Genomic DNA, 26,015 nt, shown 5'->3' with positions numbered 1-26,015 from the left:
CCACAGAGTTCCACTGAAGTCAAAATCATGGGCTCTAAACATTGGTGGAAAAACCCAGAGCCATGAAAGAGAATGGTGGGATGGGGTATCCAAAGACCCCGCAATGTTATTGAGATTTTGGTTTCCTCCAACAACAACAATAATATCAACCCTTTGTGGATCAGCTCAGTACATTAGCAGCTTTCTCTGAAAAACACCCCTAACCTCATATACTGTAACTCTTATAGACATTGCTGGGGATAGAACAAGAAGCAATGGGCTTAAACTGCAGCAAGGGAGGTTTAGGTTGGACATTAGGAAAAAGTTCCTAACTGTCAGGGTGGTCAAACACTGGAATAAATTGCCCAGGGAGGTTGTGGAATCCCCATCTCTGGAGATATTTAAGAGCAGGTTCGATAAATGTCTATCAGGGATTGTCTAGACAGTATTTGGTCCTGCCATGAGGGCAGAGGACTGGACTCGATGACCTCTCGAGGTCCCTTCCAGTCCTAGTATTCTATGATTGCATCTTTCCATGTCACAGGAGGAAAGAATGGGCCAGTTAATCTCCAGGGTATGAGCTACACTGGAAGTGACTTTGGACCACTGAGCACATTAATGAGCTGTTGTGTCTCTCTGGACACAGGTATTCCCAGATGCTTCAGGGAGCATGTGCCCTAGATCACAGATCGCACTATAAAACTTCTCGAATGCTCCGAACTGGTAGTTACTGTGGATGGGAAAACATCACCACGTCTCTCTCTCCTCAGGAGGTGGGAGCTGTTGTCCCGCATCGCAGCTACACACGCACACATACAGCATGGAGATCAGCAGGTACTGAACTCAAAATATCCAGCACTAAAAAGAGCAGCCCGACTCCTAACCCTTGACAAAAAAGAACAACCCCTTTGTTTGGAAAAAATTAGGCAATTCTGTAGTCAGAGAAGCCAGTGTGTTCCTTTATATCTCTGGGTTTCAACGCAAATGAATGTAAATGCCAATATCAGAGGATGAAAGGCTTCACAATATTCCAAGGCACAGAGCTCACTTTCCCCCCAGAGGGAAGATTGCTCAAGGAGGGGTGAGAGTAAATGAGGGTCAAAGGAATAATCTCATCAGACTGAGATGTTTTTCACACTTATACTCTCAAAGTAGTTTCAGAAGTCGCTGTTGCTTGGATTACTGAACAGGAATGTAGGTGAGTCCGGCCTGATTAGCCTGTGTATGTTTTTATCTGTACAGTGTGTGCATTGTATGGAACAATTGACACAACCAGCTGTGAACATCTGGTTCTGTGGACTAAGACCTTTCTTCATCCTGAATTGGTGTGCATTAAGAAACTGATCTCCATTTTCTTCATTTACTTCACTATAGCAAAGGGGTAGGTTTCCTGCTTCATCCACTTGCCCACATCCCTTTAGCTGCCTGATCTCTGCTCAGAGAAGATGGAAGAGGGAAATCACTCAGTGGTGACTGAGTTCATTCTCTCAGGACTGACAGATCGTCCAGAGCTGCAGGTCCCCCTGTTTGTGTTGCTCCTACTGATTTATGCTCTCACTTTGGTAGGGAATGGGGGGATGATCTTGTTAATCATAACTGACAAACGACTCCACACCCCTATGTACTTTTTCCTCAGTATCTTGTCTGCTTGTGATCTTTTTTATTCCTCGACAATTGCCCCTAAGATGCTACTGAATTTTTTTGCGGAGAGGAAGAGCATTTCTTACACTGGCTGCTATGTGCAAATGTATTTGTTTACCTCTCTGGCAGACATTGAGTGTCTGTTGCTAGCTGTGATGGCGTATGACCGTTATGTGGCCATCTGTAACCCGCTGCTCTATATGGTCACCATGTCCACGCAGCGTTGTAACCTGCTTTTGGTTGGGGTGTGTGCTGTGGGGCTGGTAGATGCAATGATACACACTTGTTTGACATTTCGGTTGTCATTCTGCCGCTCCAATGTCATTGATCGTTTCTTCTGTGATATTCTCCCACTGCTGGCACTCTCCTGCTCTGACGCGCGTATCAACGAGATTGTGCTGTTCACCTTCATTGACTCTATTGTGGTGAGCAGCACTGTGAGTGTCCTCCTCTCCTATGTCTGTATCATCTATACCATCCTGAAGATCCGCTCTGCCGAGAGCCGGCGGAAAGCCTTCTCCACTTGCGCTTGTCACTTGACTGCGGTCATTATGTTTTATGGCTCTCAACTCTTCGTGTGTTTCCATCCCACTTTCACCTCTATGGAGGCAGACAATATAGCCTCTGTGTTTTACACGGTGGTCCTCCCCATGTTGAACCCTCTCATCTATAGTCTGAGGAACAGGGAGGTGAAGGATGCCCTAAAGAAAGCAATCAATGAACTCCGTGCCAAGTCTTGAATCTGATTAACGCAGTACAGCCTTATTAATGGGGAGTTGAATCAGGTGAATTCAGTTCCCAACCCATTGTGATGGCATTTTGCACAGCCAATGGTGACCCTTTATTACATTGTCATTATTATTCATTTGTTTGTATCCCAACAAAGCCTTCAGGCTCTCTATAAGATCACAGTTTTTTTAAGCTCCTGTCCCAGCAAAATTCAATGAAGCACCTGTTTTACATGTATAAAACTATGTGATGTGCTTTTTAAAGCATGGAGCTGTTTACATTGGGAAAGAAGAGGGGAACAGGAAATCTTTCCCCCCACTTCTTTGTAGTGGGGTTAGTTTGGGTTTGCAGTTGTAAGTTTGAAGTGTATGATTTCTGCAGCTGCCTGGTCGGGTGCTTAGAACAAGATGGAAAAACACATTCTGTTCAACTCAACACAAATCTGAGGGTATGTCTCAACAGCAATGTTATTTTGGAATAACTGACATTATTTTGACGTAACACAGTGGCTATGTCTAGACTGGCATGATTTTCCGCAAATGCTTTTAACGGAAACGTTTTTCTGTTAAAAGCATTTGCAGAAAAGAGCATCTAGATTGGCACGGACGCTTTTCCGCAAAAGCACTTTTTGCGGAAAAGCATCCGTGCCAATCTAGACGCGGTTTTGCGAAAGAAAGCCCCGATCGCCATTTTCGCCATCAGGGCTTTTTTGCGCAAAAGAGTTTTTAGCTGTCTACACTGGCCCTCTTGTGCAAAAACATTTCCAGAAAAGGGCTTTTGCCCGAACGGGAACGTCAAAGCATTTGTGCAAGAAGCACTGATTTCAGACAGTAGAACGTCAGTGCTTTTGTGCAAAATCAAGCGGCCAGTGTAGACAGCTGGCAAGTTTTTGCGCAAAGCGTCTGCTTTTGCGGAAAGACTTGCCAGTCTAGACGCAGCCAGACAGCAAGCCCTTATTTTGAAATAACTGCCTGCTCTGTAGTCATGGACTAAGTTATTTGGAAATAATGTTGCTGTGCAGACGTACCATAAGAGAGTGGATCCTCACCACTCCATTAGTGATTTTAGGTTCTACAGGGAACATTCAGGATCTGATAAGATGCTCCAGTATTTGCTGATACTAACAGTAAAGGTAGATAGGGTATGTCTACACTACCACCCTAGTTCGAACTAGGGTGGTTAATGTAGGCAACCGAAGTTGCAAATGAAGCCCAGGATTTGAATTTCCCGGGCTTCATTTGCATCTTGCCGGGCGCCGCCATTTTTAAATGCCGGCTAGTTCGGACTCCGTGCCTGCGGCTACACGCGGCACGGACTAGGTAGTTCAGATTAGGCTTCCTATTCCGAACTACCGTTATTCCTCGTGGAACTTCGGTTGCCTACATTAACCACCCTAGTTCGAACTAGGGTGGTAGTGTAGGCATACCCATAGATACTTCGATGCCAGGCTCCCATATGATTTCATTCACTGTGAATATATTTTTTAAGGAATCAGTGTTATTAGCAATTTTATTTTTACTTTCCCTATTGAATGATGATACAATTCAAAATACTCCTTTCAGAGTGTAGGACCGGTTTGAAATAAGAAAATAGGCTGGTCTGTACGATATGTAGCTGCCTCTCTTCAGCAGAACTCTCCAGAGGCAGTATTTTCCAAAAATACTCTCTAATTCAGGGAGCCTATGGACAGCTATGGGAATGTGGGTCTTAAATTCTTTCTGCCTCCCTTTGCCCATCGGTGAATGGGAGTAACCAGATTTGCCAGCTTCATTGTAGGGTTCAGAACTGTTTGCAGGTCTTTCAATGGGCCTCATCAATGTAGTGCCTGTAAGCACCTTGCAAACTTGATTGCACGTCTCCTCAGAACGTGCATATTAGGAAGAACAGTATTACCTCCATTTTACAGATGATGAACTGAAGCACCGAGAAAGTAAATGCCTTGCTTTAAGGTCACACAAGGTGTCCAGTTGTGTCAGGAACTGAGCTCCAAATTACAGAGTGCTACATGAATGTTCTACCTACTGGCATATATTTCTTTCACATGGCAATAGAGGAACAGTGATGTGTTGGAAACCGTTAAGGCCAGAACTTTGGTATCTGGTTGAATATTGGCCTTTCAGAGAACTCTTGTTCACTCAGAAATAGCCAGCAGCACCAGGTTCGGTGGGGGGGCCAAAGAGCTTTGTAGGATTAAATCCTTATTTACAAGATCTTTGAAGCAACGCTCTGTCTGCAAACTCCAAAGCCAGGTGTGTATGTTCCCCAGAGCTTGTAAAACCGGAACGAGTCGGTTTACTCTGAGTTTTTGTGTTGGTGACACAGAATGTGAAATCTTTGCCTGTTACCATAAAGCTCCACTGAACTCGCAAATGGTGGGTTCTAAACATGGGTGCAAAATCCCAGAGCCATCCAGTTGGTGTTTCACTTCCCTTTGCATTTTCAGTGCTATCACTTGTGGCTTTGTGTGTGGGGGAGGGGAGGAAGGTTGCTGTCTGTGTCACTTTATTCCTTATTTGTACTGTTCTATATGGGTATGTCTACACAGCAGCCTTATTTTGGAATAACTAACGTTATTCTGAAATAACAAAGAGCACATTTACACTACAAGCCTTTATTCTGAAATAATGGCAAGATGGAAGACTTCTTCCTCTGATTCCTGGAACCCCCATTTCATGAGCAGTAAGGGAAATTGATGGAAAAGTGTTCTTACTTTGACTTCCTGCTGTGTAGACAGTGCCAAAAGCAAAATTAAGCTCTTTCAATTTCAGCTATGCAATTGACATTGCTTAAGTTGTAAAGCTTAATTTGCTTTTGGCCCTGCTATGTAGCTGTAACCTATGGTTACGTCTACACTGGCATGATTTTCCGGAAATGCTTTTAACGGAAAAGTTTTCCGTTAAAAGCATTTTCGGAAAAGCGCGTCTACATTGGCAGGACGCTTTTCCACAAAAGCACTTTTTGTGGAAAAGCATCCGTGGACAATCTAGACGCACGTTTCCGCAAAAAAGCCCTGATCGCCATTTTCACGATCGGGGCTTTTTTGCAGAAAACAAATCTCTGCTGTCTACACTGGCCCTTTTGCGCAAAAGTTTTTCGGAAAAAGACTTTTGCCCAAATTGGAGCAGCATAGTATTTCCGCAAAAGCCCTGACAATCTTACATGAGATCGCCAGTGCTATTGCGGAAATTCAAGCGGCCAGTGTAGACAGCTGGCAAGTTTTTCCGCAAAAGCAGATGATTTTGCGGAAAAACTTGCCAGTCTAGACACAGCCTATGTGGGACTGTTAACAAGTGTGTTTATTCCCCCTCGCCCCCCTTTAGTCTCGATTCATGAGTCCCTGCTCAAATCTTGTTTGCAACTCCTTACCGACTCTTGTAGCAGTCGGTACAACACCTGCCGAGATATCAATTGATACAGTGCTCCCGCTATTGGTGGAGGGGAGAGGAGAGCCTGGACCCACCCTCACTCACGGGCCCCAGCTCAGGGCTCTAAGGACAGGAACTATCTGCGGTCCTGTCCAGCTGACGGGGCTTCCCGCTAAAACACGCCAGCCCTCGGGCTATAATCACATACCCCACCCTGGACTGCTTCCTCTCCCCATTTTCTCCCAGTGACAGTCTGCCCGTTCACCCCTTTCTTCAGCGGTACTTCTGCCGGTTGTAAGACTCCCTCCCCTGCTTCCCAATACCTTCCATGCCTTCTTCGCACTCCGTGTCCTTCCTTCCCCAACTGTTTCTCCATTTTTAAACCTCCCACCCTCCATCCCAATGTTCCCATGTCCCCCCAACATAATCCCTTTGCCATCCCCCAGGCCTTGCCCCTTTTCCCTCCTGTCACTTCCAGCGTGGCCACACTACAGCTGCAGCTCATGGTTCCCGCGGTCGCGGGGTGGTGGAACTGGCTCACGGCATGCAAACACCCCACACAGGCCACGTACCCGGCTCCCTGCGCCATGTACCTGGCTGAAGCCAGGCAGCTCGGATTGCAGGGCATATTGTATGAATATTTGCCACGAGAGCATGACTATGTCTAGATGACTCCGATTCATTTAGAATCTTAAAGTTGACCTCTGTGTGCAGATAGTACTCCTGCAAGAGGGATAGTTTTGTGAACTGAAAATGTCCATAGTATGCTAGTGTACTGGCAGATGGTTCATTTTTCGAGGGCAGCTTTCCTTGAAGATTTAATGCTCTGTGCTAGGAGTAGGTCATTAACTTGGGCCTCGGTTCCATGTTTCAATGCTCTCAATTAATGGCCATGTGACTTGGCTTTATTTATTCAGGTATTTACAGCCTGCCACATTTTGGTGTCTTTACAGCTTGAGTTGCGCAAAAGGATGATAAAACACATGGGCTCCATATTAAATAAAAATCTTAAGCCATACACATTAACGATTGCTTGTTTTACTATTCTTTTTTTCTTCCATACAAATGAGCTTTTAATATTATATATTATTCATATTATATATCATATCTTGGTTTTCTGTTTGCACTGGTGGCACACACAGGCACAGCCCCTTGATATTAGCGCATAACAAAATCCAGTCTGCAGATAGATGGCAAACATGAGAGGAAACATGGTTGGTGTCCATATTTTCAGAGCAGCACCCAATTCACAATGGAGATCAGAAGGGTCTATGGTCTCCATGAAGCACCTATCTTTCTTGTTTTGGGGCATGACCTAGCAAGGGAAGAACATAGAATACCCTGGTGATTAGCACATGAGAGAGAGAGAGACAGCCCAGCCCAGGGAAGAGAACGAGGATATGTGGATACTGAGGCATCCTGTGATATTTCAGCATCAGTCAGAAGCTTTCAGGATCCACAAACAAGAAAACCAATCAACACTTTCATTATCAGTTTCACTCAGTACACAGTTTACGTTGTAAATAGCAGGATGAAATTAGCCCTAACATCATGCACCAGATCACTGAGGAAATTGCATCATTTCATCCCAGAGGAGGAAAGAGTGGGCCAAATTAATCCACAGGGCATGAGTGACACTTCAGTTCACTGAGGGCATTAATTAGGTGCCATGTCTCTCTGAGCTCAGATATTCCCAGTTGCTTCCGAGCTGCGATCATGGCTAGACCACAGATCTCTACATAAAACCCCACGAATGTGCCAAACTGGCAGTTTCTGTCAATGGAGAAACGCCACCGCATCTCTCTCCTGTCAACAGGTACGTGTGATTGTCCTGCATCACAGCCACACTCATCCATACACCAGGGTGATCAGCAAGTACTGCATTCAAGACCTCCAGCAATAGAAGCCGCAGCTCCAGCTCCTAGCTCATATGCTAAAGGAATGACTTTTTGGTTAGAAAAACAGACAGTTACCTAGTCACTGAAGCCAGTGTGTTTTAGGGCATATTTGGGTTTTCATACAGCCTAATGCAAATGCCATTTTCGATGTGATAAAGCTTAAGTAGCAGAGCACACAAGCTTTACCCCAAACCAACATGCCGAGTCACTGAGCACTCCTTGCCCAAAGAGAGTAGAGAGATTGACACTCCTTTGCTCTTATCCCTTCTTGAGCTAAGGCATAATCACATCACACTGAGATGATTTCACCTTGGTTGTCTCAAAGCAGAGTCACAAGTTGCTGTTTGCTGGTAGGATTTGCGAACAAGGATGTTTGTGTGGGTGTATGTGACTAACCAGGGTTTCCTTGTATGTGTACAGTGTGGACACTGAATAGAAGACCTGGCATGGCCATCTGTCAACATCTGGCTAGGACTAGTGAACAGGAGTATTTGTACTGGGGGTATAATTAACCTGCATGTCGTTGTATGTGTTCAGTGTGTGCATTGCATGGAATAGCTGGGATGTCCAGCTGTGAACATCTGGCTCTCTTGAGTAATACATTCTTCAAAATGGTACTGGTGTCTATTAAGAAATTGATCTCCATTTTTCTTCCCTTATATCATTACAGACAAGGGATAAGTTATCAGAGTGATCCACCTACTGACATCCCTAGAGCTGCCTGATCTCAGCTCAGAAGAGATGGAAGAGGGAAATCACTCGGAGGTGACTGAGTTCATTCTCTCAGGACTGACAGATCGTCTGGAGCTGCAGCTCCCCCTGTTTCTGTTGTTCCTACTGATTTATGTTACAACGCTGGTGGGAAATGGGGGGATGATCTTGTTAATCACTTTTGACCCCCGACTCCACACCCCCATGTACTTTTTCCTCCAGAGTTTGTCTTTATGTGATCTCTGCTATTCCACAGTAATTGTCCCTAAGTTGTTACTGGATTTCTTAACCGAGAGGAAAAGCATTTCTTACTCTGCCTGTGCTGTGCAAATATACCTCCTTGTCTCTTTTTCAGATACTGAGTGTCTCTTGCTGGCTGTGATGGCGTATGACTGTTATGTGGCCATCTGTAACCCACTGCTCTATAGCATCACCATGTCCAGGCAGCGTTGTAACCTACTGGTGTCTGGGATGTGTGCGGTGGGGTTCATGGATGCACTGCTACAAACATGTACATTCAGTCTGTCATTCTGCAATTCCAATGTCATCAACCATTTCTGCTGTGACATCCCCCCAGTGCTGGCGCTCTCCTGCTCTGAAACTCACACCAATGAGATTCTAATGTTTGCCTCCATGTGCTACGTTGTAGCGACCAGCTTAGTCACCATCCTCCTCTCCTATGTCTGTATCGTCTCCACCATCCTGAAGATCAGCTCTGCCGAGGGCCAGCGCAAAACATTCTCCACCTGCACTTGTCACTTAATCACGGTGGGCATGTTTCATGGCAGCTCTTCTTGTATTTACGTCCCTCCTCCAGCTATTCCCTGACCACGGACAAAATGGCCTTAGTGTTTTACACTGTGGTGATCCCCTTTTTGAACCCCCTCATCTACAGCCTGAGGAACAGGGAGGTGAAGGATGCCCTGAGGAAAGTAATCAATAAACTCCTAAGCCATCCATGAATTTTTTCACTAACTTCTGTTTTAGTGAGGAGGGGAGAAAACCAGGTCAGCTCAATCCCAGCCCATTGCAATGTATTCTGGCAGAACCTGTCGTACTATTGTTAATTACTATATTGTTACAAGTATCAGAGGGGTAGCCATGTTAGTCTGAAACTGTAAAAACAATGAGAAGTCCTGTGGCACCTTATAGACTAACAGATTTATTGGAGCATAAGCTTTTGTGGGCAAAGACACACTTCATCAGGAGATCTCGTTATTATAAGTCCTCATTAGACTTCTGCCCCAGCAACATTCAAGGAGGTGCCTGTTTGACATGTATGATTATACTTGTGATGTGCTTTGAAAGCAAAGAGCTGTTTGTATTGGGAAAGAAGAGGGCAGCATCAAATCAGGCTTCCTCCTTTTGATAGCTGGTTTGTTTTCATTAGGCAATTGCAAGTGTGAACTGTGTGATTTCCGTGGCTGAAACAAAAGGAGTTCTGCACATCCTCCTGCTACTGTGCAGCCTTTCCTGTGCTCCATGTGGTAGTGGTAGAGATTATCACCTGGGTTCTGTCCATGCACTAAGAAGGGAAAGATGTTTTCAGTCACAGTGTGCTCCACTTAGGAAGGAACAATCAGTTTCATATATACAGAATGGGAAGCGACTGTCTGGGAAGGAGTACGGCAGAAAGGGATCTAGGGGTTATAGTGGACCACAAGTTGAATATGAGTCAGCAGTGTGATGCTGTTGCAAAGAAAGCAAACATGATTCTTGGATGCATGAACAGGTGTGTTGTGAGCAAGACACGAGAAGTCATTCTTCCGCTCTACTCTGCGTTGGTTAGGCCTCAGTTGGAGTATTATGTTCAGTTCTGAGCATCGCATTTCAAGAAAGTTGTGGAGAAATTGGAGAGGGTCCAGAGAAGAGCAACGAGAATGATTAAAGGTCTAGAGAACATGACCTATGAGAGAAGGTTGAAGGAATTGGGTTTGTTTAATTTAGAAAAGAGAAAACTGAGGCGGTGGGGGACATGATAGCAGTTTTCAGATATCTAAAAGGGTGTCATAAGGAGGAGAGAGAAAACTTGTTCATCTTTGCCTCAGAGGATAGAACAAGAGGCAATGGGCTTAAACTGCAGCAAGGGAGGTTTAGGTTGGACATTAGAAAAAAGTTCCTAACTGTCAGGGTGGTCAAACACTGGAATAAATTGCCCTGGGAGGCTGTGGAATCTCCATCTGTGGAGATATTTAAGAGTAGGTTAGATAAATGTCTATCAGGGATGGTCTAGACAGTAGTTGGTCCTGCCTTGAGGGCAGGAGACTGGACTCAATGGCCTCTTGAGATCCCTTCCAGTCCTAGTATTCTATGATTCTATGGCCTTTATTGTAAGTTAAGGAGACAACAAAAGAGGTAAAAGCAAGGTGAACATTTTCAAGAGAGCATGCTGTGTCTGTGCTTTGTCTTTGACACTCCACACTGAACTAAATCCAAACTAAGAAAGAAAGGGGGAGTTTTCTCTAGAAAACAAATTTTAAAAAAGTTAAAACATAACAGAAAATCTGTCCTTTATCAGCAGGTTCTCTGTGGTTCTTGCTCTTAGCTTGATCGAAAGATTCATAGACTCTGGAGTAGGGATTGTGGGAATGGAACGACTCATGCAATTGAGAGAGAGAAATGGACAGAGCTGAGTTGTTTAGTTCACAGGGGCTTAGAAGATATTCATCTCAAAATTGATCCATATCGGAAAATTCCCTAAACATTTAGCCAATTTCCTTTGGGGAGGAAGAAAACATGTTATGTCTGAAAATTCCCTAAACATTTGGCAAATTGAAAACATTGACTCAAGAACATTGAGTCTTTAGAATCAAAGGAACCACTTTACACAATGAGAAAGGAACACTTTACACATGTCTTTTCCTTCCTGGCTATTCTTCGATGTAAAAGCAAAGACACTGCCAGGCTAGACTGACAACATGGATGGGACTGGAAGAAGCTGTGATGCTCAATAAATATCTATTATTGCTTTGGTGAAGTCCTTGTTGTGCACTGAAATATTTGGGGAATGCTACTTGGGAACAGGATGTGCACCTGCCATTTTCTCATAATGAAATGACAGAATTTATATGAGCTGGTGTCCTGGAAGGTGCTGGACAATAAATGACACGTTTCATTCAGCATTACTAGGCCCCACGACCTAGAGATTAGTTCTTTGTGCTGTTGGGTTGTAAAGCAGCATGTTCATGATGCTGACAGAGATAGAGCCCAAGTGTGAGCTCTTTGTATAAGCTTGATGTCTATACCGATGTCTATATTCATCCGGGTGAAGAGGTAAAGACATTATGGAGAAGAAACATGTGTGACATCGGTACAGACCTGACTGTGTGAAATAATCACAGTTGCACCCAGCATTTATAATCTATAGTGCTCAGAACACATTACAGCGGAGTGTTAATACAATCCATTGTCCAAATAGATACCTGAGTGGTATCTATCAAGGAATGAAGCAGGGTTGAGTGGAGCACCTCCCTAAGGTGTAGTATCCCAGGGCCTGGGAGATAATTCCCAATCTCTTTTCCCAAGCTTGACCTGGCTTTGGGTAGAGAAAAGGATTTACTGTGAAAACAGTCACCAAGGGAGCCTTTTTATGATGTTGGGGATCTTCAACAGCTGGCACCTACCACTCAGACACACCTGGTTTGCTTGGCTGTGTCTATTGTCTCCAAACCATCCCAGCCCATGGAGCTAGAGGTGTCATCCATGGAAGCAACATTTTTGCCTCCCTGTGTCCTGCTGGCCCTAGCTCTCCAGCTGGGCCACAAGTTGTTCAGCTGCTTTTTGCTGCTGGCCACTTCCTCGGTGGCCTTTCCACTCCTCCAGGTCCCAGCCCAGGGATCCTAACAATTGCAGCCACAGATCATCTCAATGTAACTAAGCTGCATGGAGTTCCCTGGGCCACTTCCTCAGGGTCCCAGCTCACATTGAGCCTTTACCTCCTGGCAAATAGACCCAACCAGAATTGTGCATCTACTCCCCTGGTCCCTGCCTGCACTGAGCCGTCCAGGGTGCTGAAGTTCCATTCAGCCAACCTGCAGTTGAATGGCGCTACACTGACTAGGGATCTGGAGCGTTGACTTCTCAGAGTCTAGAGGAGTGGTCTCCAACCTTTTCAAGCACAAGATCTTTTTTTGAATTTACGTGCAATCCAAGATCTACCTCAAACCCAAACACCCTTGCCCCATTCTTTTGTGCCTCTTCTGTAAGGCCTTGCCCCGTTCACTCCATCCTCCCTCCCAAATCCTCCCTCACATTCACCAGGCTGGTTGGAGCAGAGAGTTGGGGGTGCAGGCTCTGGTCTTGTATTCAGGGGTCTGGAGTGCGAGAGGGGCTCTGAGCTGAGCTTGGGGCAGGCAGTTGCAGTGCCACAGGAGGTTCTGGGTGCAGGCTCTGCGAGGGCTTTTGGATGCAATAGTGCTCAGGACTAGGGCGGGGCTTGAGGTGCAGGAGGGGGTTCATGAATGAGGTAGGGTTTTGGGATATGGCCTCCAGCTGGGCACTGCATATGTCACATCAGTCAATAGCTTTTGGTGTCCAGAAACAACAAAACAAATCAACATTTGTTGATCAGTTCTACTCAGTACTGTAAACTGTGGGATGAAATTAGCCCTAAAATCATATTCCATAACTCTCGTAGAAACTGCATCATTTAATAACAGAGGAGGCAAATAAATTCCCAGGGTATGAGCTACACGTCAGTTCACTGAGTGCATTAATTAGTTGTGTCTCTGAGCTCAGGTATTCCCAGTTGCTCCAGGGATCATGTCCCATAGATCCCAGATCCCCCTATAAACCCCCCCCCCTCCGCAAATGCTCCAAAAAGGCAGATTCTGTCGATGGGGAAATGCTTCCGCATCTCCCACCTGTCAGGCTATACGTGCTGTTGTCCTCCATCACAGTCACACACACAGACACCACAGTAATCAGCAGGTTTTAACATCAAAACCTCCAGCAACAGAAGCCTCCGCTTCAGCCTCAGCTCCTACCAGTGTGTTCTAGGGCGTATTTGGCAGCAGTGTTCATATGGGGAGCAGGATTAATCTGTGTGTCACAGTATGTGTACAGTGTGTGCATTGTATAGAACAACAGGATTGTCCAGCTGTGAATACCTGGCTCTGTGGACTAAGCCCTTCACCAATCTTGTACTAATGTCCATTAAGAAACTGATCTCCATTCTTCATTTATTTTTTTACAGAGAAGGGATAAGTTACACAAGCTGTTGACTTGCCCACATCCCTGTAGCTGCCAGATCTCAACTCAGACAAGATGGAAGAGGGAAATCACTCGGTGGTGACTGAATTCATTCTCTCAGGACTGACAGACCATCCGGAGCTGCAGGTCCCCCTGTTTGTGTTGTTCCTACTGATTTATGTTGTCACCATAGTAGGGAATGGGGGGATGACCTTGTTAATCACGATTGATCCCCGACTCCACACCCCCATGTACTTTTTCCTCCGGAGTTTGTCTTTCTGTGATCTCTGCTATTCCTCAGTAATTGTCCCTAAGATGCTGCAGGATTTCTTAGCAGAGAGAAAAAGCATTTCTCACGCTGCCTGTGCTATGCAAATATACCTCCTTGTCTCTTTTTCAGATACTGAGTGTCTCTTGCTGGCTGTGATGGCGTATGACCGTTATGTGGCCATCTGTAACCCACTGCTCTATAGCATCATCATGTCCAGGCAGCGTTGTAACCAGCTGGTGGCTGTGGTGTGCGCTATGGGGTTGGTGGATGCAATGATACAATCATGTTGTATATTTCAGCTGTCATTCTGCCGCTCCAACATCATCAACCATTTCTGCTGTGACATCCCCCCATTGCTGCCACTCTCCTGCTCTGACACCAGCATCAGTGAGACTGCGATGTTTGCCTCCATATGCTACATTGTAGCCACCAGTTTAGTCACCATCCTCCTCTCCTATGTCTGTATCATCTCCACCATCCTGAAGATCAGCTCTGCCGAGGGCCGGCGCAAAACCTTCTCCACCTGCACTTGTCACTTGATCACAGTGGGCATGTTTCATGGCATTCAACTCTTCATGTATTTACGTCCCTCCTCCAGCTATTCCCTGACCACAGACAAAATAGCCTCGGTGTTTTACACTGTGGTGATCCCCTTTTTGAACCCCCTCATCTACAGCCTGAGGAACAGGGAGGTGAAGGATGCCCTGAAGAAAGTAATCAATAAATTCCTAAGCCATCTGTGAATTTTTTACATTGGATTTGATTTGAGTGAGGAGGGGGGCAAACCAGGTCAATTCAATTCCCAGCAATGCATTTCAGGGGAGCCTGTTGTGGTATTGTTAAATATTATATTATTATTATTTATTTGTTTGTATTTCAACAAGGCCTCATTAGACTTCTGCCCCAGCAACATTCAAGGAGGTGCCTGTTTCACATGTGTATGTATATATGTGATGTGCTTTGAAAGCAAGGAGCTGTTTGTCCTGGCAAAGAAGGGGGCAGCATCAAATCTAGCTTCCTCTTTAAGTGTGTGATTTCTGTGGTTGAAACAAAGAGAGTTTGGCACATCCTCCTGGTGTTTTGTGGTCCTTCACTTGCTCCAGGGGGAGGCTGTGGTAGAGATTGTCACCTGGTTTCTGTCCCTGCACTGTTAGGAGAAAGGCGATTTCATTCACCATGGCCTTTATTTTAAGGGGAAAACAAAAGATGTAAGATAAAGGGGACCATTTCTAAGAAGTGCGGTGTCCGTGTTTTCTCTTTGAGGGTGTGTCTAGCTGTGCCAATCAGCAGTTTGTCGGCACAGCGCAGTAGTCTTGGCGAGGATCAGTTGACCCCAGAGCCCTTTGTTGTCAGATCCTTTATGTCTCGTGAAACATAAGGCTTACAGGATCTGACAACAAAGGGCTCCGGGGTCGGGTGATCCCTGTCTAGACTACCACTCTGTGCCGACAAACATGTGATCAGCACAGCGTGGTGGCCATTTTGATGTAAATGGAGTGGCGATTATTTAAATCGCCGTTTCATTTTGCTATGTCTAGCAAACTCATCTACATGGCTCCGTTGATGGAACCATGTAGTCTAGACACACCCTGAGAGTCTACACTGAACTGAATCCCAACTAGCACAAGAAGGTGAGTTTTCTCTACAGCATACATTTCAGACAGAAACTTGATACTTGTTCCTCACTAGAAGGTTCACTCTGAGTTCTGGCTCTCAGCCTTTTAGGAAAGATTCCTAGCCTCTGAAGAATAGGGACTGTGGGAATTGTACAGCTCAGAGGGCTGTAAGTGAGAAATGGACAGAGCTGGACCAAAAGCTGATTTTTGAGTTCATGGGGGGTTAGGAAATATTCATTTCAATCTGAACCATGTCTGAAAATTCCCTACACAATTGGTAAACATGGACCAAAATCTCCATTAAAAGCAAAGGCGACGTTTTACACAACCAGGAAATGGAGTATTTCTTTTCCTTCCTGGGTCTTGCTCAATGTAAAAGCAGTGAAAAATATTATCACCTGGTTTCTGTCCATGCATTGTTAGGAGAAAGAAGATTTCATGAGCAAAATGGATGGGACTGGAAGAGACGGTGCTGCTGCTCTTTTTCTTGTAAACGTTAGTCCAGTGGTTAGAGCACTCACATGGGATGTGGGAGATACAGGTCAGTCCCCCTCTGTCTAATCTGTTAAGACAGAGGGACTCCCACATTGCCGGACAATGCACTGGTGACTGATCCAGGATTGAACAGAGCCCATTCTCAGGACTAGTTGATGACAGTGCTATTACGTGAGCTAAGTTATGCTACTTCAAGTTGGTTCAACTTAGTTTGATTGACAGTGGTGTCCATAACATGCTATGTCCACAGGGGAGTTACTTAACTGAAATAATGTAACTTACATCTCCTGATAACATTAGTATAGACAAGCCCCAAGAAAAATCCATGAGGGAAAACAGTCTCTGAGGGGAGTGGGGTACAGACATCGGTAGGCAAGTGCTCTCCCATTGACCTGGCTTGTCTTCTCCAGACTTGCTAAATTAACACCGCTTCATTTATTGCAGCAGTGCCGGGTTAATCAGTTCTTTAGACCTAGCTCCAGTCTCTCCCATTGGACCTGTTGACTTTTGGTTGACCAACAGGAAGAACCACAGGTCCAGAAAGAGAGAGCGATTCTGTAGACTGGTTGCTAGGGGTACCCACCCAACAGGGGAGATGCTCATCTTCATGGCTCTGTTCCAAAGAGTAGTCTATTACTTATCCTCAGCAGAACATATATGAAAAGAGAGACTGAGAGCAACCCAGACTGAAACAATACAGAAGTCAGTGGCTGTGGTTCATTATGGAGAGGCAGGAAACCGTAGTGTAGGGGTGGGGAAACTTTCTTGAGCTGGGGGCCACTGACCCACAGAAAAAGCAGTCAAGGGCTGCACCCAAGTGAGAAGTGGAATAAAACCCTCACTGTGGCCCCCGACTAAAGAGGAGAAAGACACTTTCCTCATTCCCCTCACACACCAGAGCTTGTGGGGGCAGGCTAGTAGATGTTGTGAGCTCCAGCCCTCAGGGGGGAAGCAGAGAGGCTGGAGTGCCAGTACAAACTCCCCAATGCTGGAGGGGCACTGAGCCTCAGGGGCTGGATCCAGGCAAGCCGATGGCTCCTGGGCCTGAGGTTCCTCACCCCTGCCCTAGTACACATCTTTCACCCGGAATTGGACAAAAACAGGTATTGGAACTGGATCTCCCACCTCACATGTGAAAACTGTAACAATTGGGTAAAAATGTAAAAAGGGAGGGTGTATCACTGCCTCCTACCTTTGACTGTCATGTGACCAGCAGCTAAATTCCTCCCCAGATACACGCACATGGTTTTGAGACAAAGTTACTAGGAGAATTTGTGAATTGTTTAAAGTGAACCAAAGCATCATTGGTTTGACAATAAATGATTAATCCAAAAAAAATGCACCCATTTCTCGACTCCTTTGTGTCTTGGTCACTGCACCAAATGTTGACAATAAGGAAAATAGGTTATGGAGCTTATGAATTTCCAAGCCCTTTCTACATCTTGCTACACACTGGATGAAGGAGCAGACCCTCAAAACTCTCACATTGGATGATCGCAGCTTCTGTAGGCAATATTAAAGAATTGACATGGTGATCCACTATCTGTTGACGTTTACACTAAAGGTGGTTTGATATTTCTCTCCTGGGGTGCCACATAATTTGATTACGCATACGTGCAAAATTAAATAAAATGACCATTTGTTTTAGCAACTTTTTCACTCTCATTATTTAATGCTGAGTAATTAAATATATTCCTATGAGAATTTAGAAATTGTTTGAAATATTTAAAAAAATCTGACAGTCTGTATAATATGTAGTTACCTCATCTAATTTCAACCACCCAGAAGCAGAGTTTTCAAAAGTTGTCACTAATTCAGGGTGCCTTTGGACACATTTGAAAATCTGGGTCTTACATTCTCTCTGCCTCCTTTTCCTCCCTATCTCTGAATGGAGGTAATTTTATTTGCCTGCTTTATAACAGGGGTCATAAAAGTTTGTAAGTTCTTATATGGCTCTTGTCAATGAAGTACTTCTGAGCACCTCAAAATGAGTATTGTATTGATTGTCAGAATTTCCATATTAGCTAGTGCAGCATTATCTCCATTATACAGATGAAGAACTGAAGGACCGAAAAAGTAAATATCTTCCTTCGTGAATGCACTAAAGGTAGGCAGTTGAGCTGGGAACTAAGCTTCAAATTATGGAGTGCTAGACTAAGTCTCTACCTACTGGACAAACTTTCCTACTCGTGACAGTATAGAGATAGTAGTGTAAAACCAATATGTAAGAGCGGCAACAGAGCCCCTCATTCTTTATATAAGGATCATAATCTGCTGATCATCATTGTCATGGTGTAATACGTGTATGTAAAATAATAAGATCCTACTGTATAACATTACTGAGTTCCTCATAGACAAAAGGCAAACTGATGTCACAGCTAAGTGTCAATCAAATCAAATTATATCGCAGCTGGTTACAGGACCATTCTTGGGCAGGAAGAATGGTATAAGTAGGAAATCTACATTTTGATATACTGGTGGGGTTTTCTGTCCCCTCAGACTTTTGTCCCTTGAACTCCCAGCTAGAGATGATCCTTGCCCAACAGAAATAGGACTATAACAGGCAAAGGCAAATGCCCAAGCTCCTCTTCATCCCTTTCTTTCTGCTCATCACATCTACACATCTGAAGGAAAATAAAGGAAAGGAGTCTGGCTGGAAGGCATCCAGCTAGTAAAATTGCAAAAGCAGGTGGTAAGAGAAATCTTTCCTAAGCTAGGCATGAATTGCATTTTAACTTTTATTCCTTTTTAACAAATTTTCAGTTTTCTGTCTCATTATTGTTATTATTGAGGCTCTTCTGGTTTTGTACTGAAATATTTGGGAACCTCCACTTGGGAACGGGATTGGCACAGGCCATTTCCTCATAATAAAAGTACAGACTTTATACGAGTGGGTGTTGTGCAGGAGGTGCTGGACAGTACAAGACACACATTCCATTCAGCATCAGTAGGCCCTGTGACCTAGAGGTTAGTGCTCTGTGGTGTTGTGTTGAAAAGCAGCATGTTCACAAAGCTGCCAGAGGTAAAGCCCAGGTGTGATCTCTTGATGGCTAGTCTTGATGTCTAGACTAATGTCTAGATGAAACCAGGTGAAGGGGAGAAGGCACCGTGGAGAAGAATTGTGTGTGACATTGGACCAGACCTGAAAGTGTGAAATAGTCACAGTGACACCCAGCATTTATAGTCTATAGCTCTCAGAACATGTTACAGCTGAGTGTTAATTTAATATAATCTATTGTCCTAATAGAGCACCTGAGATTTATGGTGTTTAAAAGATTTGCCCAAAATTTCTTCGTTTGGAGTAGTGGTTTTGAGAGCAGGCCCCAAATCCTATGTACCAGGGCCTGGCGCATATTACCTTGGGTATGTTGTGGGTCAGTCTTATTCTGACACATACAGAATGGGAAGCGACTGTCTAGAAAGGAGTATGGCAGAAAGGGATCTAGGGGTTATAGTGGACCACAAGCTGAATATGAGTCAGCAGTGTGATGCTGTTGCAAAAAAAGCAAACATAATTCTGGGATGCATTAACAGGTGTGTTGTGAGCAAGACATGAGAAGTCATTCTTTTGCTCTACTCTGCACTAGTTAGGCCTCAGTTGGAGTATTGTGTCCAGTTCTGGGCACCGCATTTCAAGAAAGATGTGTCGAAATTGGAGAGGGTCCAGAGAAGAGCAACAAGAATGATGAAAGGTCTAGAGAACATGACCTATGAGGGAACGCTGAAGGAATTAGGTTTGTTTAGTTTAGAAAAGAGAAGATTGAGGGGGGACATGATAGCAGTTTTCAGATATCTAAAAGGGCGTCATAAGGAGGGGGGAGAAAACTTGTTCATCTTGGCCTCTGAGGATAGAACAAGAAGCAATGGGCTTAAACTGCAGCAAGGGAGATTTAGGTTGGACATTAGGAAAAAGTTCCTAACTGTCAGGGTAGTCAAACACTGGAATAAATTGCCCAGGGAGGTTGTGGAATCCCCATCTGTGGAGATATTTAAGAGTAGGTTAGATAAATGTCTAACAGGGATGGTCAAGACAGTATTTGGTCCTGCCATGAGGGCAGGGGACTGGACTTGATGACCTCTTGAGGTCCCTTCCAGTCCTAGTATTCTATGATTCTATAACCTCAGCTATAGCAGTGATACTCCATTATTGCTTTGCTAAAATTACTGGCATTTATCTGGAGTTATACCAGATGAGTCTGGGCTGGGATATCTACGCCAACACTGGGAAATTACGTAGGCAGAAGTTTGGAGAGCTGACCAACAAATTTACTGGGACACATTCATCACATTCTAGTATCATATTAAAAAGCCCTCATGAGGGAGACAACGCTCCATGCCAGCTGATGCTCTGGCCCTCTGTGTCCAATTTCCACAAGAAAAGACGTGGTAAAAACACTAATTGCACGGGCTCTGCACAGCAGGTCTCCTGGGAGCAAAGATGCTCCAGGGAGCAAATCTCAAAGCCATCAAAGCCACATTTAACACCTTCTACCTCAGGCAGCAGCTCCAGGGACATGAAGGGTACCGTTGGCATGGTTACCCCACAGGGAAAGGCTCAACTCTCCGTGTTGGATTTTTGGGTTCTGACCTGGTCCCGCTTGCATCCTTCTCAGCCCATTGTAGGCAGGAATCACAAAGTGATGCCACCAAGTCATAGGCAAAAGGGTCAGCTGTTTGAGAGTGTTTTGGACTTTCACTGGAATGGAAGTGAGCCATTCACAGAATCATAGAACACCCGAAATAGAAGGAAACCCAAGAAGTCACCGAGTCCTCTGCCCTGCACTTGTGGCAGGACCAAGCACCATCCCTGACAAGTGTTTGTCCAACCTGCTGTTACAAATTTCCAATAATGGAGATTCCACAGCCTCCCTTGGCAAATTATTCCAGTGTTTCACCACCCCGATGTAGTAAGGTAAAGGCCTAAAACATAAGCCCATGCAGGCCTGGCCTGAGGAGATGAGGCCTAGCTAACAATGGACAAAACATGGCTAACATAAAGCAGAGCTAAGCTGTGAGCAAGAGGCAGGCCTCAGCTCACAGAACTTGGCAAGAACAGGGCTGAGAGCACGAAACACTAATTGGTGCTAGGTACTGACTGCAGAACAATAATTGGTATTGGTCATAAGTGGAAAGCACATGGAATCACTAGCTCATTAAAGACCTTGGTACCCACTCCCCACAGATACAGACTCAGGTTAAAGAAAGGGTCTAAAATGGCAGCATGATGGATAGAGATGATCTAATCAAATCATGAAGTACAGGGTGATGGGTGGTCACCTGATAACGTCAGAGGATGGTAACCTGACAACATCAGTGTGACTTGTTGTACCTGTATATAAGGTGGTGTCTTCAGGGGACAGTCTTTGTATGATTGGGAGTCATTCCATTGTGGCAAATACATGTGTGTAGTGGTCTTTGCCCACGAAAGCTTATGCTCCAACACTTCTCTTAGTCTATAAGGTGCCACAGGACTCCTCGCTGCTTTTGCAGATTCAGACTAACATGGCTACCCCTCTGGCAATTAAGATAGTAGCTGAAGTTGCATATCTTAGGCTGTGTCTAGACTACATGCCTCTGTCGGCAGAGGCATGTAGATTAGACACATTGGCAAAGGCAAATGAAGCCGCAATTTAAATGATCGCTGCTTCATTTACATTTACATGGCTGCCGCGCTGAGCTAACAAACAGCTGATCAGCTGTTTGTCCACTCAGCGCGCTAGTCTGGACGCTCCCCTGCCGACATCAAAGCCCTTTGTCGGCAGCTCCGTTATTCCTCGTGGGATGAAGTTTACCGGGGCTGCCGACAAAGGGCTTTGATGTCGGCAGGGGAGTGTCCAGACTAGCGCGCTGAGCGGACAAACAGCTGATCAGCTGTTTGTCGGCTCAGCGCGGCAGCCATGTAAATGTAAATGAAGCCGCGATCATTTAAATCGCGGCTTCATTTGCCTTTGCCAAAACAACAAATCGACATGCCTCTGACGACAGAGGCATGTAGTTTAGACGTACCCTTAATGTGAATGTATCCCCTAGAGTAGACCAGGCCTCACTCATTTTTGTTGACCTTCTCTGGATCATCTCCAATTTGTCCACCTCTTTCCTGAAACTTGGTGCCCAGAACGGGATACAGTAGTTCAGTTGAGGCCTACTCAGCACAAAGTAGAGTGGAAGAATCCCTTCTAATGACCCTTTGATAACTAATTTCTGGGAACAGTTATGCACCCACCTTAGTATTGCCCCAACTAGGTTGTGGTTACCTAGTTTATTAATGATACTGTCACGCTAGACTGTATCAAATACTTTACTGAAATCAAGGTGTAAAACACCTACCTCTTCCCCCTCATCCACAAGCCCTGTCATGCCTTTCTAAGAGGAGAAATATTAACTTTTCTCAAGACATTAACCAATAACAACAAAGAACTGTTGGGGAAGGGAGAAAAGTAACAGGGAACGTCTACACCAAATCCTCTCTAATGACTCAGTTCTGGTGCTACAGCAGTACCATAGTTTAGATGCTTTTTCACATATATGAAATCTACATCCACATCACTGAGAGGTTCTATTGAGGCCAAGGGATAAATAACTCTCCCTCATGGGGTTTGAAAAATTCTCCTCCTTTGTCAGTCAGAAGTCAGTTGGTCTAATTTTTCAGCATAAGCAAGACCTCAGAGAAGCTAATGATGGAAAAGACCAGTTGGCGCTCATTTGATTTTCTTGACACATGGATAAGGGCATCAATTTGCCTTTTGTCTCTGAGCAACTGCTTTGTTCTGGCTTCTCTAATCTCAAAACATCTCACTAATGTTTTAGAGTAGAATCTTGTAACTTTACACTCCATGTTGCAGCACACAATTCACAAGGACAATGATGATCAGCGGGTTATGAGTATTCAAAGGACACCTTACAAGGCATACTTTGTACAAAATTAACCATAATCGTGCAGAAGGGTGAGAATAATTGTACAGACATTCACAATTACAAAATGATTTCTTATGCCTCTAATTTGCTTGTGGTTCTTGCCTTTAATTTAAGCAGCAGCAAATGGACTAAAAGTAAAGGAGTCAATTGCGACAGCCTCACATTTGAGACAGGCCTTTATATGTGCAACCAAAACAAGGGATCATACGATGGCTCTGTATGCAATTTGAAGTGTATCTTCAAAGAGGGAATTCACTAAGTTCTCTTGAGTAGTTCAAATACCAGTATTGGAAGCTATTTCTGAGACCTATATGGTGAATCTGAAGAAGGTTGCATTACAGCATAGAATGAGCGTCGAGAAGTCCTATGGCGCGTTATAGACTAACTGAAGTGTTGGAGCATAAGCTTTCGTGGGCAAAGACCCACTTCGTCAGATGCATGTCAAGACGAAATGGGTCTTTGCCCACGAAAGCTTATGCTCCAACACTTCAGTTAGTCTATAAGGTGCCACAGGACTCCTCACCGCTTTTGCAGATTCAGACTAACACGGCTACCCCTCTGATACTCGACAGCATAGAATGAGGGGTTGGATACCGCTTTCTCACATGCCATCAGAAGCAAAAATGTTCTATTTGATGGAGCAGTGGGCTGGCACTCAGTAATGTGGGAGTCTGGTCTATAGAGGAGAGTGATAATATGAGGGACTTTGTGTTAATTTTGTATCATAATATCAAGTTTTCAGTCATGAACTTTCAGTATCCACCATCAAAAAACCAAGTTAACAATTTCTTGATAGGTTCTACTCAGAAACCAGGGTGGACTGAAAACTGCAGGAATAACTTATCCCAAACTACAAACTCCATCTCTCTGAAGAAATTGCATCATTTAATAACACAGGAGGAAAGAGGGGGGCAAATTAATCCCCAAAGCATGAGCTACACTACAAGTCGCTGGGCACAATAATTAGATGTTGTTTCTCTCTGAGCTCAGAATTCCCAGTTGCTAATGGGATAACGTCTCATAGATCACAAATCTCAGTATAAAAGCGCCCAAATTCTCTAATCTGTCAGTTTCTGTCGATGAGAAAACAACGTCACTTGTCTCTCCTCAGCAGGTCCATGCTGTTGTCCTGCACTACAGACATAGACAGTACACAGACACACACCATGGTGATCATCAGGTTTGAGTTCAAGAACTCCAGTTCTAAGAACCTCATCCCTACCATTTGAGGTAAAGGAGCGACCTCTTTGACAGTGAAAAACAGCTGGAAGCCAGTGCATTGCTTTATGTCTTTGGATTTCCATACAGATTAATGTAAATGACATTATTAGATACCAAAAAGCTTACTGAGCACAGCGCACAAGCTTTACCCTGAACGGACATGTTGAGCCACAGAGCTCCCATGCCAAAAAGAGAGAAAGATTGGCTCTCGTTTCACTCTGAAATGAGAAACAGCAGTGAGATGAATTACTGATTGCTGCTCAGATTAGTGAACAGGCTTGTTCTTTGTGGGAGGGTGTTCATCTGCATGTCCTTGTATTTGTACAGTGTGTCCATTGCATGGAACAACTGGAAAGACGAGCCGTGAACCTCTGGCTGCATAGAATTAACTCTTCCCCGATTTGGTACCAGCGTCCATTAAGAAACTGATCTCTCGTCCTTTTCTTCGTTACTACAGAACATCAATGTGCCCCTGTAGCTGTTGGATCTCTGCTCACAGGAAATGGAAGAGTTGTGAACATCTGGCTCTACGGAGTAATGCATCTCCCGAAATGGTGCTGGTGTCTGTTAAGAAACTGATCTCCACTTTTCTTCACTTACTTCATTACAGGGAAAGGATAAGTTGCCTGAGCCATCCACCTGCCCACATCCCTGTCACTGTCTGATCTCGGCTCAGAGAAGATGGAAGAGGGAAATCACTCAGTGGTGACTGAGTTCATTCTCTCAGGACTGACTGATCGTCTGGAGCTGGAGGTCCCCCTGTTTTGGCTCTTCCTATTGATTTATGTTGTCACCATAGTAGGGAACGGGGGGATGATCTTCTTAATCACGATTGATCACCGACTCCACACCCCCATGTACTTTTTCCTCCGGAGTTTGTCTTTCTGTGATCTCTGCTATTCCTCGACAATCGTCCCTAAGATGCTGCAGAATTTCTTAGCAGAGAGGAAAAGCATTTCGCACCTGGCCTGCACTGTCCAAATATACCTCCTAGTCACTTTTTCAGATGTAGAGTGTCTCTTGCTGGCTGTGATGGCATATGACCGTTATGTGGCCATCTGTAACCCGCTGCTCTATAGCATCACCATGTCCAGGCAGCTTTGTAACCAGCTCGTGGCTGGGGTATGCGCTGTGGGGTTGGCAGATGCAATGATACAAACATGTTGTACGTTCCAGCTGTCATTCTGCAGCTCCAACATCATCAATCATTTCTGCTGTGACGTCCCTCCGCTTCTGCCCCTCTCTTGCTCTGACACCAGCATCAGTGAGATTGCGATGTTTGCCTCCATATGCTACGTGGTAGCGACCAGCTTTGTGACAATCCTCCTCTCCTACGTCTGTATCGTCTCCACCATCCTGAAGATCAGCTCCGCCGAGGGCCGGCGCAAAACCTTCTCCACCTGCGCTTCCCACTTGTGCGCGGTGGGCATGTTCCATGGCTGTCAATTCTTTCTGTATTTACGTCCCTCCTCTAGCTATTCCCTGACTACAGATAAAATAGCCTCAGTGTTCTACACAGTGATGATCCCCATGTTGAACCCCCTTGTCTACAGCCTGAGGAACAGGGAGGTTAAAGATGCCCTGAGGAAAGCAGTGAATAAACACCTAAGCCATCTGTAAATCTATTTCACTGAGTTCTATTTTAGTGATCAGGGGAGCGAATGAGGTTAATTCAATTGCCAGCCAATTGCAATGTATTTCTGCAGAACCTATCGTGGTATTGTTAATTATTATATTGTTGTTATTATTCCAATAAGGCTTCATTAGACTTTTGCTCCAGCAAAATTTAGGGAGGCACCTGTTTGACATGTGTGAGTATATATGGGACATGCTTTGGAAGCATGGAGCTGTTTGAACTGGGAAAGATGAAGGCAGCATCAAATCTAGCTCCCTATTTTTGTAGCTGGTTTGGCTTCATAATGTTATTGCAAATATGAACTGTGTGAGTTTGACACATCTTCCCTCTACCCTGAAGCTCTACATT

At 44.8% G+C, this 26,015-nt stretch overlaps 4 protein-coding genes across 4 annotated transcripts; all 4 read left to right on the top strand.

Moving 5' to 3' along the window:
* Positions 1-1,598: 1,598 nt before the first annotated feature.
* On the top strand, positions 1,599-2,360 carry LOC142829343 (olfactory receptor 5AS1-like). Its single transcript, XM_075928833.1, has one exon. It carries the CDS (start codon positions 1,599-1,601, stop codon positions 2,358-2,360), a length of 762 nt encoding a protein of 253 aa, XP_075784948.1.
* A 5,993-nt stretch (positions 2,361-8,353) lies between these two features.
* LOC142829342 (olfactory receptor 8U9-like) lies at positions 8,354-9,285 on the top strand. Its single transcript, XM_075928832.1, is given in 2 exon segments — positions 8,354-9,110; positions 9,113-9,285. Coding segments are annotated over 2 exon segments (930 nt in total).
* A 4,303-nt stretch (positions 9,286-13,588) lies between these two features.
* LOC102446621 (olfactory receptor 8U9-like) lies at positions 13,589-14,527 on the top strand. The gene has a single exon (XM_006130341.2). It carries the CDS (start codon positions 13,589-13,591, stop codon positions 14,525-14,527), a length of 939 nt encoding a protein of 312 aa, XP_006130403.2.
* Positions 14,528-24,712: 10,185 nt separating this feature from the next.
* Positions 24,713-25,651, top strand: LOC102446860 (olfactory receptor 8U9-like). Its single transcript, XM_006130342.2, has one exon. The coding sequence runs from the start codon at positions 24,713-24,715 to the stop codon at positions 25,649-25,651; it is 939 nt and encodes a 312-aa protein (XP_006130404.1).
* Positions 25,652-26,015: the final 364 nt, after the last annotated feature.

The sequence above is a fragment of the Pelodiscus sinensis genome, chromosome 4 (assembly GCF_049634645.1).
Source record: "Pelodiscus sinensis isolate JC-2024 chromosome 4, ASM4963464v1, whole genome shotgun sequence".
NCBI lineage: Eukaryota > Metazoa > Chordata > Testudines > Trionychidae > Pelodiscus > Pelodiscus sinensis.
Note: the sequence above shows the minus strand (reverse complement) of the source record. Positions and strands in the feature narration are given on the sequence as shown.

What these genes read in the sequence shown, in the direction of transcription:
- LOC142829343 (XM_075928833.1), top strand. Translation starts at nt 1,599, where the DNA reads ATGTACTTTTTCCTCAGTATCTTGTCTGCTTGTGATCTTTTTTATTCC.
- LOC102446621 (XM_006130341.2), top strand. Translation starts at nt 13,589, where the DNA reads ATGGAAGAGGGAAATCACTCGGTGGTGACTGAATTCATTCTCTCAGGA.
- LOC102446860 (XM_006130342.2), top strand. Translation starts at nt 24,713, where the DNA reads ATGGAAGAGGGAAATCACTCAGTGGTGACTGAGTTCATTCTCTCAGGA.